This window comes from Calidris pugnax, unplaced genomic scaffold (genome assembly GCF_001431845.1).
Source record: "Calidris pugnax isolate Ruff unplaced genomic scaffold, ASM143184v1 scaffold45, whole genome shotgun sequence".
Classification (NCBI taxonomy): Eukaryota; Metazoa; Chordata; class Aves; order Charadriiformes; family Scolopacidae; genus Calidris; species Calidris pugnax.
The window spans coordinates 6,319-21,068 of NW_015090764.1; the positions used below are offsets into that span (position 1 = coordinate 6,319).

General features: G+C 36.3%; 1 protein-coding gene across 1 annotated transcript in view; it reads left to right on the forward strand.

Annotated features, from left to right (window-relative positions):
- The window catches only part of BRIP1 (BRCA1 interacting protein C-terminal helicase 1), a 73,219-nt gene that overhangs the window by 5,718 nt on the left and 52,751 nt on the right, over positions 1-14,750 (forward strand). The window contains exons 4-10 of the mRNA XM_014952252.1: positions 1,317-1,444; positions 2,316-2,450; positions 8,328-8,618; positions 9,098-9,319; positions 10,107-10,306; positions 13,468-13,600; positions 14,126-14,277. Coding sequence (XP_014807738.1) covers positions 1,317-1,444; positions 2,316-2,450; positions 8,328-8,618; positions 9,098-9,319; positions 10,107-10,306; positions 13,468-13,600; positions 14,126-14,277 — 1,261 coding nt within the window. The remainder of the gene's footprint in view (positions 1-1,316; positions 1,445-2,315; positions 2,451-8,327; positions 8,619-9,097; positions 9,320-10,106; positions 10,307-13,467; positions 13,601-14,125; positions 14,278-14,750) is intronic.

A 14,750-nucleotide genomic window follows, 5' to 3' on the forward strand; every position in this document is an offset into this window, starting at 1 on the left:
ATTTCACAGCCCCCCTACGTGAACCTCTGAGCATTGCTAATGAGCCATGTTCCTCTGGAGAGAAATGCAGCTAAGACATGTTGACCTGTTGTTATTAAAGGTGATTGTGCTGTGTTTTGATTTTATTTTCTTTTTTTTACAAGACAGCACATGTCCTGATCCGTCTGTAGAAGTTATTTCTAGATTAGCTAAAGACATCCTCTTTGGTTTTTTCCTATTAATTCTGGTTGTGTTCTTGTTATTCTCTTTAAAGATTGTCAAGGGCTTAAATAACAGGCAACACTGTTTGTTGGAGAGCCCTACAGGAAGTGGCAAAAGCTTGGCATTACTTTGTTCTGCATTATCATGGCAGCAGGCTCTGTATGGTAAGTTGTCTTAGGGTCTGTGTGCCCAGATTTTATTACCAAAATATGTTATAATGAATTGTTGTTGTTTATCAGACTTTAAACATTTGGTTTCAGGAAACTAACCAGGTCTTTTTCCACCATTACATTTATTGGCAACATAAACCAGTAATGGCCAGTAATGCTAAACTGGATTTAGCTATCTGGTCTCATAAGGGGATTGGATGGCTGTTGGAACTTTGAAAGAAAATACTTGTGGGTTGTAGTTATGCAGATTGAATAGAAAAAGGGTATTTTTCATTTCTGCAAGTTGTTACAGTTCTTTGCACTGCAAATCTTCCAAAGTTGTTGAGAGTTTGTTCAGACTTTGTAGAGACACAAGGTTTATAAGGCCTAAATAAATCTTTCATCTTAACTGTTTTGAAAGTCTAGTTCTCATGTACGGTCTTGAGTAGTTTTTAATGGAAGACCAATGACTGTGTCCTTCAGAGAAATCACCGCTTACGTCGTCATGTGAAAAGGAAGAGAGAAAGGCAGAGACCTCACCGCCCTGTCGCTGCGTGTGTCATTCCCAACCCAAGAGTGACGAGGCTGCAACGAGTGTGAATCATGGTGCTTCGTGTTCTTTTACTAATTATGAAACAGGAAGTTCCATAAAACCTGGAAGCCCGCTGGCAAACACAGGTAGCTTCATACATAGGCAGCTAAAAATCTCTTCTGGAAGTAAAATATGGAGGTGGTGATGTCTTTTTTTTTTTTTTTTTCTTCTTTCAAGTCAGGGACTTTTTTACTGTGATAACAGCAGATTCTGTCCTGCATGGAAATCTGTATGGAAATGGTGGTTAATGGGTCTAGAAATGTCTAATACTGTTTCCTACATCAAATGTATTTATAGTAAACTCTATTTTAAAAATGTTGCTGCTGTTTAATGCGTTCCTAGCAGTGGACATACCTTTTTATTTTTAATTACAGAAAGTAAGGGAAATGAAACGCTAGCTTCAAAATTGTCTGCCAAAAAAAGGTTATCTCTATGTGACAAGGAGAATGATGATTTTCAAGTAGACAGGAAGAGGATTCGTCCTTTAGAAACTGAGAGCCAGGTGAGCAAACTTTATTGGCAGTAAAATAATCCAGGCATCGCTCAACAAAGCTGTCACACACCTATCAACATTTCAGAGAGGGGCACGGAGAATTGTTGAGTCATGTCATAGTCGTAGTATAGATTGACAGGTTTTTGTTCATTTTTATTGTTACTTGTTACAAAGGAGTCCATTGTTGCATTAAATTGTTCATAATACCATGTCCTAAATTATATCTTGCATATTTAAACATCTAATATCCCCAAAATGTTTTTATCCCCAGCTGATCTATAATATTAAGTCAAAGTATGAGATTCTAGAGTTGAAAAGTGCTCTTGCAAATATGTATTAGGGATTCAAATAATGCTATGAATGTATTAGAGTTCTGGTTTATATCCTGTCAGATGTTGTTATCTCTGGCCTAATATGTGGAGCACGATATTTCTGTTGTTTTCTTCTGTGTTGGGATTGGTATCACGTGACTTAGTACTTGTATTCAGATGTGCACTGTAAATAGCTTTTATATTGCTTTAGAGTATTGCTTTAAGTTTTTAGATCAGCATGGCTTGAATTTATTTCTTGTTTTAGTTATGGAAGTTTTCTGCTTATGTCTTTATAGTATTCTAATTTCTATCAGTTTTGTCACAGTGGGGAAATTTAAAGAAGAAACGCTCAGCCATAATTACAGATTTTGAATAATGAATTTTGTAGTTAAATGCTTTTCCCAAATGACTTTTGTGTGGCTAAGCTTTGGTTAAACTGTTAAAAAATAGTAGTGATACTACTGATACCAAAACAGACTGAAAACAGTTGGAACAAAATGACTGACTGCTGGTGGAAGCACATAGTTCTGTCCAGTGTGTTTGAACACAGAACCTCTTTGCCCCAGCAGGTTAGAAAACGTCATTGCTTCGCAAAAGGAGTGCAGCTGGTTGATGCTTTAGAAGTTTATCATCAGAAGAAAAATGGAGAGCTGATTGTTCACTCTGAGAAAAGTGTGAAAACCACTACTTTTTCTCCCCAAACAGTAAGTAATAGAGTAAAATCTTTTACATCAAGACTGCTAGTTCCAGACCAATTTTTAAAAAATATTATTGTAAAGAGATTATGCATGAAACACAGCTTGTTAATAGAGTTTCAGAAAACACTGCACCTCCAGCTGCGTTACAGCCTAATGTAAAGCTTCCCAAGTCTGTAAGTTGCTTTAAAGTAATATATTCTTGCTATCAGCAGTGAGAACTGCAGTGGCTTTTACTCCTAATGGTGCTGTCTAACCAACGTGGTTTGCAAAGTGTAAATTATTTCTGTGAAAGTTGTTCTTCTAAACAGTGGGTTGAATTCTTTTACACTGTGTTTCCTCAATAGCACAGAACCTGACCCAGCAATTCAGCCTGTAAACTTCCAATAGGTGACAGCAATTGTACAGCAGATATAAATCTGTGTGTTATATTCCAATTTATAGTAGAATTCTGACATCATGGAAAAAATTGAAACTAGGACCATGGAAATTGAGTGACATCAGAGTTTGTCGATTTCATTCAACTTGCCGTTCATTCTTTTGTGGAGTATGTAGTAAACAAAAGACAGCATTTAATATTAACATGTGTGTCTTTAGACCTTAAAAAGTAGTATAGAGAAAGTTGGAGCAGATCATTACTATATATTATAGTAAAAAATGAGTAATATATATCGCATGTGATTAAGAAGAAAAATTCTGTGTGTTATTCTGACAGTGTATGTTTTAACTTCAATAGTTGTTTTCCAGTATACTCTGCTTTTGTGAACACAAAAGAAGCCAAAAGCTTTGGTATTGCTTTAAGACACCAGGAGCTAGATCTTTTCTTGACAAAAGTGCATCTGTGTTCTAGGTCATTTGATGGGATGTAATTTTTATTAGTTTTGGAAAGCTCTGTAGGTTTTTTGAGTAGGGTTTGAAATGCTTTGTGCCTCTGGTCTTCAATTGGTAGTTTGAAATACAAAGGCCAGCAGAGTGTGCTGTTGATTTTCAAATAAAAAGACCTTTCATCGTTTCTTGATTGTAAAATTACCTTTGTTACTTCGGTGTGAATCTCTGAAAAACTTGATTTACAACTTCTAGAAATTTCATGTAGTGAAGAAAACTGAACTCTTGTGGTATGGATCAACAGACTGTTAAATAATAAAAGACTGAATCACAGTCTGATTTCTCTAAAAAGACACTATTTTTGTGGCAGTGTTTGAGCTGTACAGGAGTGTGTTATAATGTGTATCCCTGGGTCAGGGTTTGCAGACAGCACAGCATCCTATTCTAATTTCAAACACTACTACTCCTTTCACTACTCCTTTAGAAAGAAATAACCTACGAAAATACAAAATTATTTTTTTCTGTTAAAGTTTCTTTTAAAGAATGACAGTAGTGTTTTGTTTGTGTGGGTAAACCCTGGGTCAGGGTTTGCAGACAGACAGTACAGCATCCTATTCAAATTTCAAACACTATACTGTTCACTACTCCTTTAGAAAGAAGTAATCTAAGAAAATATGAATTATTTTTTTTCTGTTAAAGTTTCTTTTTAAGAATGACAGTAGTGTTTTGTTTGTGTGGGGTTTTTTAAAAGCAATTTTATCTTCAAGAAACAAAGAATAAGGTGGTATTTTCCTGTGGTGAACTGTTACTTCTGCAGACTGAGAACTTGTCTGATATCAATAAACAATTACAGAAAGTAAGGCCCCGTTTATCGTTAGTAGTTCTGCAGCTTAACTGCATTAAGTTTGAGATGTGAAGATCCATCCCAGCATGGGCTGTGAGGTACAAAAATGCTTTTCTAGTGTAGCTTATATAAAGTCAGCTGAGGTTATGTTCAACACTTATCGTAATGGACTATGTGTTTAGGATAATACGATAATGCAATCAAAATATTTTCTTAATCAATGAGATAAGCCTCCCTTTGTATATCTTGTGGTTTACTGTAGTCAATCCTGTGTTTAAAGCAAAATTAGTTCCTTGCCAAGCATTCCTTTTAATGGCCCAACAGAGAGGGGATAGGTTGGTTGTTGTAAGAGTGTGAGAGGTGCTGCCCAGCTGGAGATGCAGCGGGTGAGGATCTGCTGCTGCTTTCAGCCCAGAGCCTGGGAATCCACTTCTGCCCTTCTGCTGTTAATTCTTGCAAGAGAGGGCAGTTCTAGTGTGAGTTTAAATGTGAAATTATACCCTTCTGGTACTCTCTTGATTACTTCTGTCAAAGCATATGGTCTGAGAAACTGGGGCAGCTGGGTTAAGGAATCCCCATTTATACCAGGTAAAAAAGTAAACAGTAAATGGAGAGTAGTGTAACAAACACTTGGGGTATCAAAAAACAACTGTGAAAAGAATCTGTCTTAATGTGCTAGCCCATTGCAGTTTAACATATTGCTTACAACCTTCACAATGGAGTTTGAGTGACTTCTGTTACACATTCCAGGAGACTGGCAGCCTGTTACAATCAGGGTCTGGACTCCAGAATAGGCTAATTTACCGCGATGGGATGAAGAAAGTTGTGGATTTGTATTACACGCTCTCACCTGACACCGTATCTGATCCTTTTCCCGCTGATTGACGGTTTGAATGAGCTCTTTGAAGCGAGTTCCAGCTTAATTAAAACGTTTGCTTGGTTAGCAGTGATCTGTGAAAGCCTGTGATAAATATTGAACCGGGTTCACCTGCTGGTTACTGTGAGAGGATAAACAGCTGCTTTGTGTACTTTAATCAAGAGGCTGCAGCAGCAGCAGAATACTGTGCTTTTTGAGCACTTATAAAGGAATAGTTGAAAAGCTCTGGTAATGTCACTGCTGATATCTTCCTAGATTGGGCTTGTGTGATATTTCACACAAGAGGTATTCACTGCTGTATCATTTAGATGGCTTTGTAAGCGGGAAATGTAGATGAAGATATGAAGAACTCCTCTTATCTCTTTGTATTTCAAAGATCATAGCCTCAGTGTTTGTTTAGCTCTATTTTACAGGTAGGACAGGTTGGTATACCTGATTATTCTTTTTTTTTAATCGGACTTCCACGTTTTTGCCGTATAAATATTGATGTGATAGGCTGTATTATCTACCCCTGACAGAAGTAAAAACAAGCTGGATTAGCCTAAGGTCCATATAGTCTGATATCTGATCTCTAACAGCATCTGTTACTGGATGTTTCTGATTAAATACTGCAGAAAGTAGAGAAGTATCTTTTTTTTTTTTCCCCCTCTCCCAAATGAAAATCTCTATCCCAGATTCAAACAGCTGAAAACAGGTTTAGCCCTGAAGCCAGAGGGTATTATGAAATAGTTTTCTATTGTCTTAATATTATTACCTCTCAGACCCCCCTATTCTTTCATAAATAAATTGAAACATTTTCTAATTTTATTATAGTTTAACCAATATCTCTGTGTTACAGGTCTAAAAATTAATACTTTGAGGCAACACTGTTATGGGAACTGCCATATGGGAGTTATCACTTTTTCAGCTGGGGAAAATTCTCTTTCCTTTTGCTGTAGTAGAGGGAGAGTAACACCACATTAGATTTTGCTGTGATATCAGTAGTAAATTCTTTTCATGGAAATATATAATTAAAATAGTTTGTTCTTAATAAATTTAAAGACAGCCAAGCCATTTTCTAAAGGATACAAAGAATTCAAATGCAAATTGACACACTTGAGTAAGGTGCAAATAACATGAGGAACTCAACTTTTTAAACTGTGTTTTAGCCATTTTCTCAAAGCTTCTCTTCAGTATAAAGGTCCTTTTAAAAAGGTTTCATTTATTTATTTATTTTGGGCTAATGGTGCCTGTGGCTTTCAGAAATGTTATGACTACTGCAGGCAGTTTTATACTCTTACTACTTACTATAAAATTAATCTGAGTTTACAGCTTTCTCAATGATGATTTTTTTTTAAGCTTTTTTTTCAAACTTAAAGGTAACATTTTAAAACTGCAATACTGGGTAAAGTGCTTCTTAAAGCCAGTATTATACCAATTTCAAACCTTTTAAGAAAAACTTTTAAGGTCACCTGTAAAATACACATAAGAACGCTGTTAATTCCTTTTATGAAAAGAAATATATCTGCTTTTTAAAACTTTTTTAAACTTACAGAGGAGCCTTCTGTTCATGTTTCTATATGTATTTATTTGAATTGCATTTTCCTGTTGTTAGAACAACTTTTGCAAAAAGGTTGCCTGATTGGTGCTAATAATTTTCTATTACTTTTGTTTGGCAAACTAAATGTGAGGCTTAGCATTAGCAGTGAGATATTAGTGATAGGGTATTGCTGGATTCTGTGTATTCTTTTACTCCTGAAAACACCATCTGCCTTAGATTGCTGGATTCTGTGTAATCTTTTACTCCTGAAAACACCATCTGCCTTAAGTTAAAATGAAAAGATAAACTTGTTTTTAAAGGCCCTACGCAGTAAGTAAACCGCGTCTGTTGTATTAATTGTTAGCATGGTAAGGTGGTTTTCATTATTTCAAAAGGCAAAATAGAATATAGTTGATGGAAATATCAAGGTACAATTTGCATTGCAGTTTTCTGTGTGAGTACAAACCGGGTTGAGTGTTGCCACGTATGTAACATATACCATATGTCAGCTGTTTCCTGCTCCGCTGTTGACAAGAGCCCCATTCATAACTCTTCTTTTTATCCTTTGGGTGAATAAGTAATTATTCAATATAGAAGGCAGGATATTTGGAACGGGCTATTTCATGTGGCAGCACACCGTAATGAAATCTGCTGGTACTGGCAACCTGAGAGGGGAATGTAACAATTCCAGCATGGGTGTAACTTTATCTGCTTTGAGGGCCTGTTTATTTGGCACATCAGTGAACCTTTTATCCCAGTGAGTGACAGCTCCAGAAGGGTTACATTTACATGCATTCTCTCATGTATTGTAATATTTAATGGCGGACAAGGCTGAGTGGGACTAAGGGTAACACGAACTTGCTTTTTCTCGGAACCGAGGCTAAAAGACAGCTTGATCCCCAGAATTGTGGTGTAACACACGGCCTGACTTAGCATTTGTTTATCATGGATAATCTTACTGATTACAATTAAAAGGGGAGGGAGAAGTATTTGAGCGGGCAGCTGCATGTTGTTGCTTGCGCTGTCACCTGAAAACCAAATACAAACTCTTTTACACTGGAAGAATTCATTATTTTTTATGGGAGGTGTGTGTGGACACGGTTACTCACCAGTTGTTTTGTTTTCCTTGTGTCTCTTCACAATAATTATTACAATTTCATGACAGCTGTTCCAGTATTTCATATTATGAAACATTGTCCTTCTCAAGTAAAAAAAATTGTCTTTTAACAAATATTTTACAGCATTAGGTTTTGTCTAGAATTACTACCTATTTTATCTTTTATTCTCATAGTTACTAGGTGGTTTTTGACATAATGGCATGGCAAACATGTTTCTAATGGAGAGTGTATAATGTAGTCTGTTTTATCTGCAAACAGATCTCTTCAGACTGTCCAGATTTCTTCTGCTTGCTTTAAGGAAAAAATGTACCCTATTTTTATTTGGTTTTTGGTTTCTTCACTTAAGGTGCTGGACTTTTGTTCTGTGACAGGAGTGTCCTTATGCCGAAGCTTAAATGTGAGAAGCTCATTTGCATTATTCACATGTGCAAACACTCTACTGGAATAATAATTCTTTCTGTGGTTGGGTTATGATAAAGTGGTATCTAGTGATTGCTAGAAGGTTTTTTTTAAGATTTTCAGGCTTGATGGTGTGTGTGCTTTAGTGTTTTTAAACTTTTTGCAGTTTGATGTGCCAACCTGGTGATTTAACAGGCTGTCTTGAACTATCCTAGAGGGCATTTTCTAAAGAAACATGCTAAATCTGATTATAGTCTATTTTACCTTGGGATTTTGTTAATCTTTTTTTTCTTTTGGATTGCAGTCTTCTGGTCCTTGCACTGAGTGTTCTTGTTCTTCTGGAAAAGAAACTGATAAAAATACCAGTAACACAAAGAAGAAAGAAAATGGAGATCAGTTCATTCCCAAAATATTTTTTGGAACACGAACACACAAGCAAATATCCCAGATTACCAGGGAATTGAAGAGAACAGCGTATTCCAGTGTCCCTATGACCATTCTTTCCAGCCGGGATTATACCTGTATTCATCCAGTGGTATCTGGTAGTGGTGGTAACAGGAATGAAATGTGTGTAGAATTGCTGGAAGGAAAACATGTGAGTAATTGTGTTTCAGAAAATGAGCCTTCTTTTAAACATATTAAAATGAAAGGTAATTGAGCAGTTGGAATGGGTAACGTTTTTGACTTCTTTATACTGTGTTGGTTAAATGCTTTTGGTAATTTTGTTTAAATGTTAATTGTTAGAAAATGTTGATACAGAGTATCAATACTGGAAAAATATATGATGATAGAATATTTATGACTGCTAGGTTAATGTTGTCAGTAAAACTTAAATTGTCTTGGGTTTTAAAGATGAAGAAGAAAGAAGTGTCCTTTATCAAGGACATTTTAGAACATGAATTTGTCTGTTTTCTTTCTGACATTGTTTTTTGTTATTGTCCAACATAAAAAGTAGCTGGTAAAATGCTACCAGGAAATAAAGTCGAATGCACGTAACAATTTGGAGGATTTAAGCTTACTTGGTTTTCATTATTTTTTTGCAACCGCTAACTATCTGTGCTTATTTGCTCTTAGGGCAAGTCCTGTCCGTACTATCACGGTGTACATAAACTCAGTGAACACCACGCCCTACAGTCTGCACACGGGATGTATCAGGCTTGGGATATTGAGGATCTTGTAAGCCTGGGAAAGAAGCTTCGTGCCTGTGCTTATTTTGCAGCCAGAGAACTCATGGTGCACGCAGATATTGTATTTTGTCCTTATAATTATCTCCTAGACCCACAGATACGTGAGAGCGTAAGTATATTTGTAAAAAGATTGCAATAACTGAAGTTATGGGGAAGTTAGAAATTCTGATTTATATCCAAGCTCTTAACTACAGAATAATTGCTAATTTTTTATTCTCTTTTTTGAATTAATTTTTTTTTCTCTTTTTCCTTATCCCTCACCGCACTAAATAAGCATTTCTGTATTTCAAGTAATGCTTACACATCAGTCACGTTTGTTTTTAATTAATGGAAAAGAAACCCTTGCAAACTTCACAATTGTTTGGTTGATGGAGAGTGTAATGGCATCATAGAGTTGTTTGGGTTGGAAGGGACTCTTAAAAGCCATCTGTCCCACGAGCAGGGACATCTCCAACTAGAGCAGGTTACTCAGAGCCCCGTCCAACAACTGTTTGGGTTGGAAGGGACTTTTAAAAGCCATCTGTCCCATGAGCAGGGACATCTCCAACCAGAGCAGGTTGCTCAGGGCCCCGTCCAACCTGAGCTGGAATGTTTCCAGGGATGGGGCATCTCCCACCTCTCTGGGCAGCCTGGGCCAGTGTCTCACCTCCCTCATTGTGGAAAAATGGTTCAGATTATATTCATCCGGGCTGAGAAAAGGCCTTCCCCCTTCCCTCCCCCCACTCTTTTCTCCCTCTAGTTATTTTCTACGTTACAGAAATTGGATCAAAAAGCTCAAAACTTTCTGTTGCTTACATCAGAATGCAAAATATGCACTTTTTTGACAGGATCTTGTTAGTTGCTGTTTCTCATTAATATCTTTCACTGTTTTACTAGATGATAATTTTATTTTTTAGATGGAAATAAACCTAAAAGGCCAAGTAGTCATTTTAGATGAAGCCCATAACATCGAGGACTGTGCTCGGGAGTCAGTGAGCTACGGTGTTACAGAAAATCAACTAAGAGCTGCTCGAGAAGAGCTGGATTTTATGGTCAATAACAACATCAGGCAGAAGGATCATGAGCCCCTACGGGCTGTGTGCTGCTCTTTGACAAAGTAAGGCAACTCTTTCTAATTCCATTGTATCAATTAGTATTTTTTAAAATTAAATTTAGATTCCTTTTGCTGATGCAATTTATGGGTTACTATGTTACATCAGATAAAATGCAACAGAGGCATAATTCAAACTATGCAGTCACCTGATCCGTGTTCATTTGAGGAATCCAGAGGGGTTTGTTCTATTTAAAAAATACTCTTGTCTTAAAGGGAAGCCTTTAAATTCTGTTTTGAAAAGTATGTTAAGCTCTTGCATGATGTGCTAGTCTTGGAGGAACTTACTGTCCTACTTCGTGAAGTTCTGTGTGAAAATTTTACCTAAGATAGATAGTTTTTATCTTTCATATGCTCCTGTTTGCTTATTTGACAAATAGTAATACTTTAATTTTGTCAAAGCATGAATTAGTTCACATTTATAAAATGCTTTCAAAGCCTTGAAAAAGCCATGAATCTGTTCTTCAAGTCTGGTTGGAATCTATTTGGAACAGATTCATCATAGTTAAAAGTGAATTTATCACCCATGCCTTTTGTTTTTCTTGTGAAACAACTTGAATTTGAGCAAAGACGTAAGGGTCTGAAAAATTGGGGTACCTGCAAATCATAGAATGGTTAGAGATGGAAGGGACCTTAAAGATCATCAAGTTCCAACCCCCCTGCCCTGGGCAGGGACACCTCCCACTAGAGCAGGTTGCTCAAAGCCCCATCCAGCCTGGCCTTGAACACTTCTAGGGATGGGGCAGCCACAACTTCTCTGGGCAACCTGTTCCAGGAGGGGAAGAAACAAATCTTTTGGGTAGAGTGGGAACATGAGAAAATTGAAGTGATGTCCGAAGTGTCTGCAGCCTTTAATTTTCTTTTGAGGGATCCAGGGACTGAGAGGGTTCAAAAATGTACTGCTAATAAAACCTTGAACAGCAGTGTCAGCAGAATAAAAGCAAATAAAGGTACAAGTGGCTTTGAAGTTAACTGAATTCTGATTCAGTGCACGTCAAATTGTCATTTAGTTGCATTAGTGGTTGGTGAAATAGACTTTGGAGTACACCACAGCAAGCAGTTCACTGTTTTTCCTGTCCTTTCTCTATTCTGAGAGTTAATGGTTGTGTGTCACAAGACAAGTGACATTTGGTTTTCGTTTTTGCAGAAGCAAATTCTCCTACCTTGGATTTCGAATGTTAAATTTTAGTAAAAGATGAGAATGGCATGGCTGGAGATTTGGTTGCCTCAAGCTTATAACCTTATCAGAAAAACTAAGGTTGATTGTCTTGGCAAATCTGCCAACAGCATGAAAAGCAGTTGTTGGAAAGGAGAGGAGTGGGTGTAAACAGCCAGTAATTGGTAAAATGCTGTTGCATAGTGACATGGCTTTGCCAAATGCATGGGCAAAAAAAATCTTAGAAAAGAAAAATCTTATTTCGGTTATAAAGATCCTGGGCCTTCATTCCAGAAAGCACTTAAGCATGGGCTTAATGCCACAGAGGTGCTAACATGACCTTTCTGAGGAAGCTGAAGATATACCAACAGAGAATACTGGCGAGTTTTTCTGATGAGATGCAGATTTACCAGGACAAATTGCTCTGTTCAATGGAGAAAGCTCTGTCAACAATGGGATTTTCTGAGAGGGAGGGAAGGAGCAAACAGACTTTTTTGAATTGAAGGCACGTTTGTAACATTTGTTAAATCTTTTCCTGAAAATATTGCATGCACTGATTTTTCACTTCAAAACCATAGATATCTTTCTGGGAATCAAGCTAATTTTATTTGTGCTTACTGCTTTACTCTAAAAGTAAATTAACAGGTATTTAAAGTAAATGCTTTAACATTAGAATTAATATATGGATTTTATTCTAGAATTCACTTTTTTTGCTGGTATTATAGTATTAGGAAGGTCCTTGTGTTAAGTTTCTATTTGCATTTATAGCATGACCATTTCAAAAAATATGTGATGATGTTTGAAGTTCATAACAGGGAAACAGAAGTTTTAAATTTCCTGAAATATTTTATCCATTTTAAATCTGTTTCGTTTCTGTCATAGTCACCTTTTCTTAATTTTAGTTCCAGGTTTTTTTGATGTTACATTTGAGGAAAAGGGACAGAGGATTACACTGGTGAAGTTCTGCTTGTGTTAGTGATCATCGTTCCTTAATATGAGAAAGCAAATTATAGCCAAGGAAGTGATTGTTATAGTAGTTTATGGGCTTTTTTTTTGGATTTAACTTGGCAAAAGGAAAGTTTGTTTGGTTTGGTTGTTTGTTTTTTTTTTAATTGCTCTCTTGATCAGATTATTTGCAGTGACAGGACAGGAGATCTGGAACTGAAACAGTCACTAAGCCCTGTTGCTTTAGTTGATAATGATTAACTGACTTTACAGGTAAATATTTTGAACTGTTGTAGAAATGACAGCTGTCTTTCTGATGCCTCCTGCTGGTTGATGAAGCAGACAGCTCCGGCATTTCCTGAAAGGGAGGAAGCCTGCCTGCTTTTCAGGGTGGAGGGAAGGTCTTATAATATTGTAGGGATGATGGAGGATACATTCAATTAGAGAAAATTTTAGCTCTGCCACAAATGAGATGATCTGCTTGTTTTTAGAAAGTCTCGTCACATTTTGCATTGTGCCCTCAATTATAATTCTGCTTAATTTTCAAATTGTAGCAGAGTTACAGATACCTGTAGGTAGGTTAAAATATGCACTTTTTATTGCCTTGTTTTCCCTAACTGTATATAGATATTAAATGTACTCATTTCATGCTTTGAGATTTGTTCTTAATAGGAAAGTGCACAATTGACAGACATGATAAACCAACCTGCATCATTTACACTGAGTGGCTTTAAAAGTACAGCAGAAATCTTTCTTAAGCGAGTCTGATGTTATATCGTAAGAGCAAATAATATTTTAATACTTATTCTATATTGTAAAGATATTATATGATGATAAAGTATAAATGTATAGGGAGAAATTTTCTTCTTCAATGATCTGCATCAAGAGCAGTTCTGTAGAAGGTAGTTCAACAGAGAAAAACTGGCACAAGGAAAAGCAGAATCTCTCTACTTAGATGTAGTAAAATCTGTCTGCTGTAATTGTTGAGGTCTGGTTTGTACCTGCAAAGTATCTCCAAATCTCTAAAATAATGCTGAAATTATTTCTGATTTCTCTCTTTTTACAGCTGGTTACAGGAGAGCTCAAGTCAACTAGTAGAAAGAGGGTATGAAACCTCCTGTAAGGTTTGGAGTGGAAAAGAGATGCTCACCGATTTGCACAAAATGGGAATAACTGGTATTACTTTTCCCATTTTACAGGTAATGTTGCATGCTATATAAATGAGTACCAGAGTGCATAATAATGATGTTGTTAAACATCTTAAAATGTCCATAAGTTAAATGCTAACACATCTTTTAATTTACTGCAATATTGGAAAGCTGTCTGAAAATGATACCTGATGAAAACCAGGAGTAATCCACTTGAGCTACTGGAGGTTGTAGAGAATCAATGTTCTAAAGGATATAATTGATCGTGTACAATTATTTAAATTGAGCTGCTGAATCAGTGATAGTTTTGTCTGCTCTATCCATCTGTGTCTTTATTGACTGCTGAAATGTATTTACCCTACTTTCAAGTTAATCCCTCTTTTCTGTGTAAGCCAAATATGTTAAAAGCATTGTTACTTTCCCTTTTCAATTCTGACTTCTGTCTGACTTTAATAGGTATCGTAAGTGAACTTTTAAAACAGTGTGCTGATGCTGATAGTCTTGTATCTGTATTAACTTTGATTTTGAGAAGGTGCTTAGAATGTTGTTAATATGGAGTTTGTTTGCCTCTTATAGAAACACCTTGCTACCGTCCTGGAAAAAGAAGAAAAAGTATCAATGTTTGGCAAAGAGGAACTTATTGAGATACCGGTTGTGAGCCCTGCCACTCAGATTGTGCTGAAAGGGTTCTTCATGGTTCTTTCATATCTTTTTAGAGATAATAGCAGGTCAGTGCAAATACATGCCCTGAGCTGTGTGGTTGTCTTTAATTCAGCTGCTTTGCCAAAATGCCTCTTTCATTTATGCAACACCTCAGTTATGATGCCTGGCTTCTGAGCAAAACTAACAATTCAGAAAGCTTTGGAAAATCGATTTATGTGGGAAGAACTTAAATACTACCAAATTATTTTTTTTTTTATTCACAAATGAATTCAAATAATATTGAAGAAATTTATTTGAAGATCAGCTGTAAATTTTTGTGGTGTGTTGCCAAGTTAAATATGTATGGGTTTTGATTTTCTTTTAAATACCACCAAATGATTTTTTTTCATTCACAAATGAATTCAAATATTGAAGAAATCTATTTAAAGGTCAGGTGTAAATTGTTTTGGTGTGTTGACAAGTTAAATATGTATGGGTTTTGATTTTCTGCCCAGCACTTATCATTTGACTGTCTTGATATCTCGACTACTAATGCAAG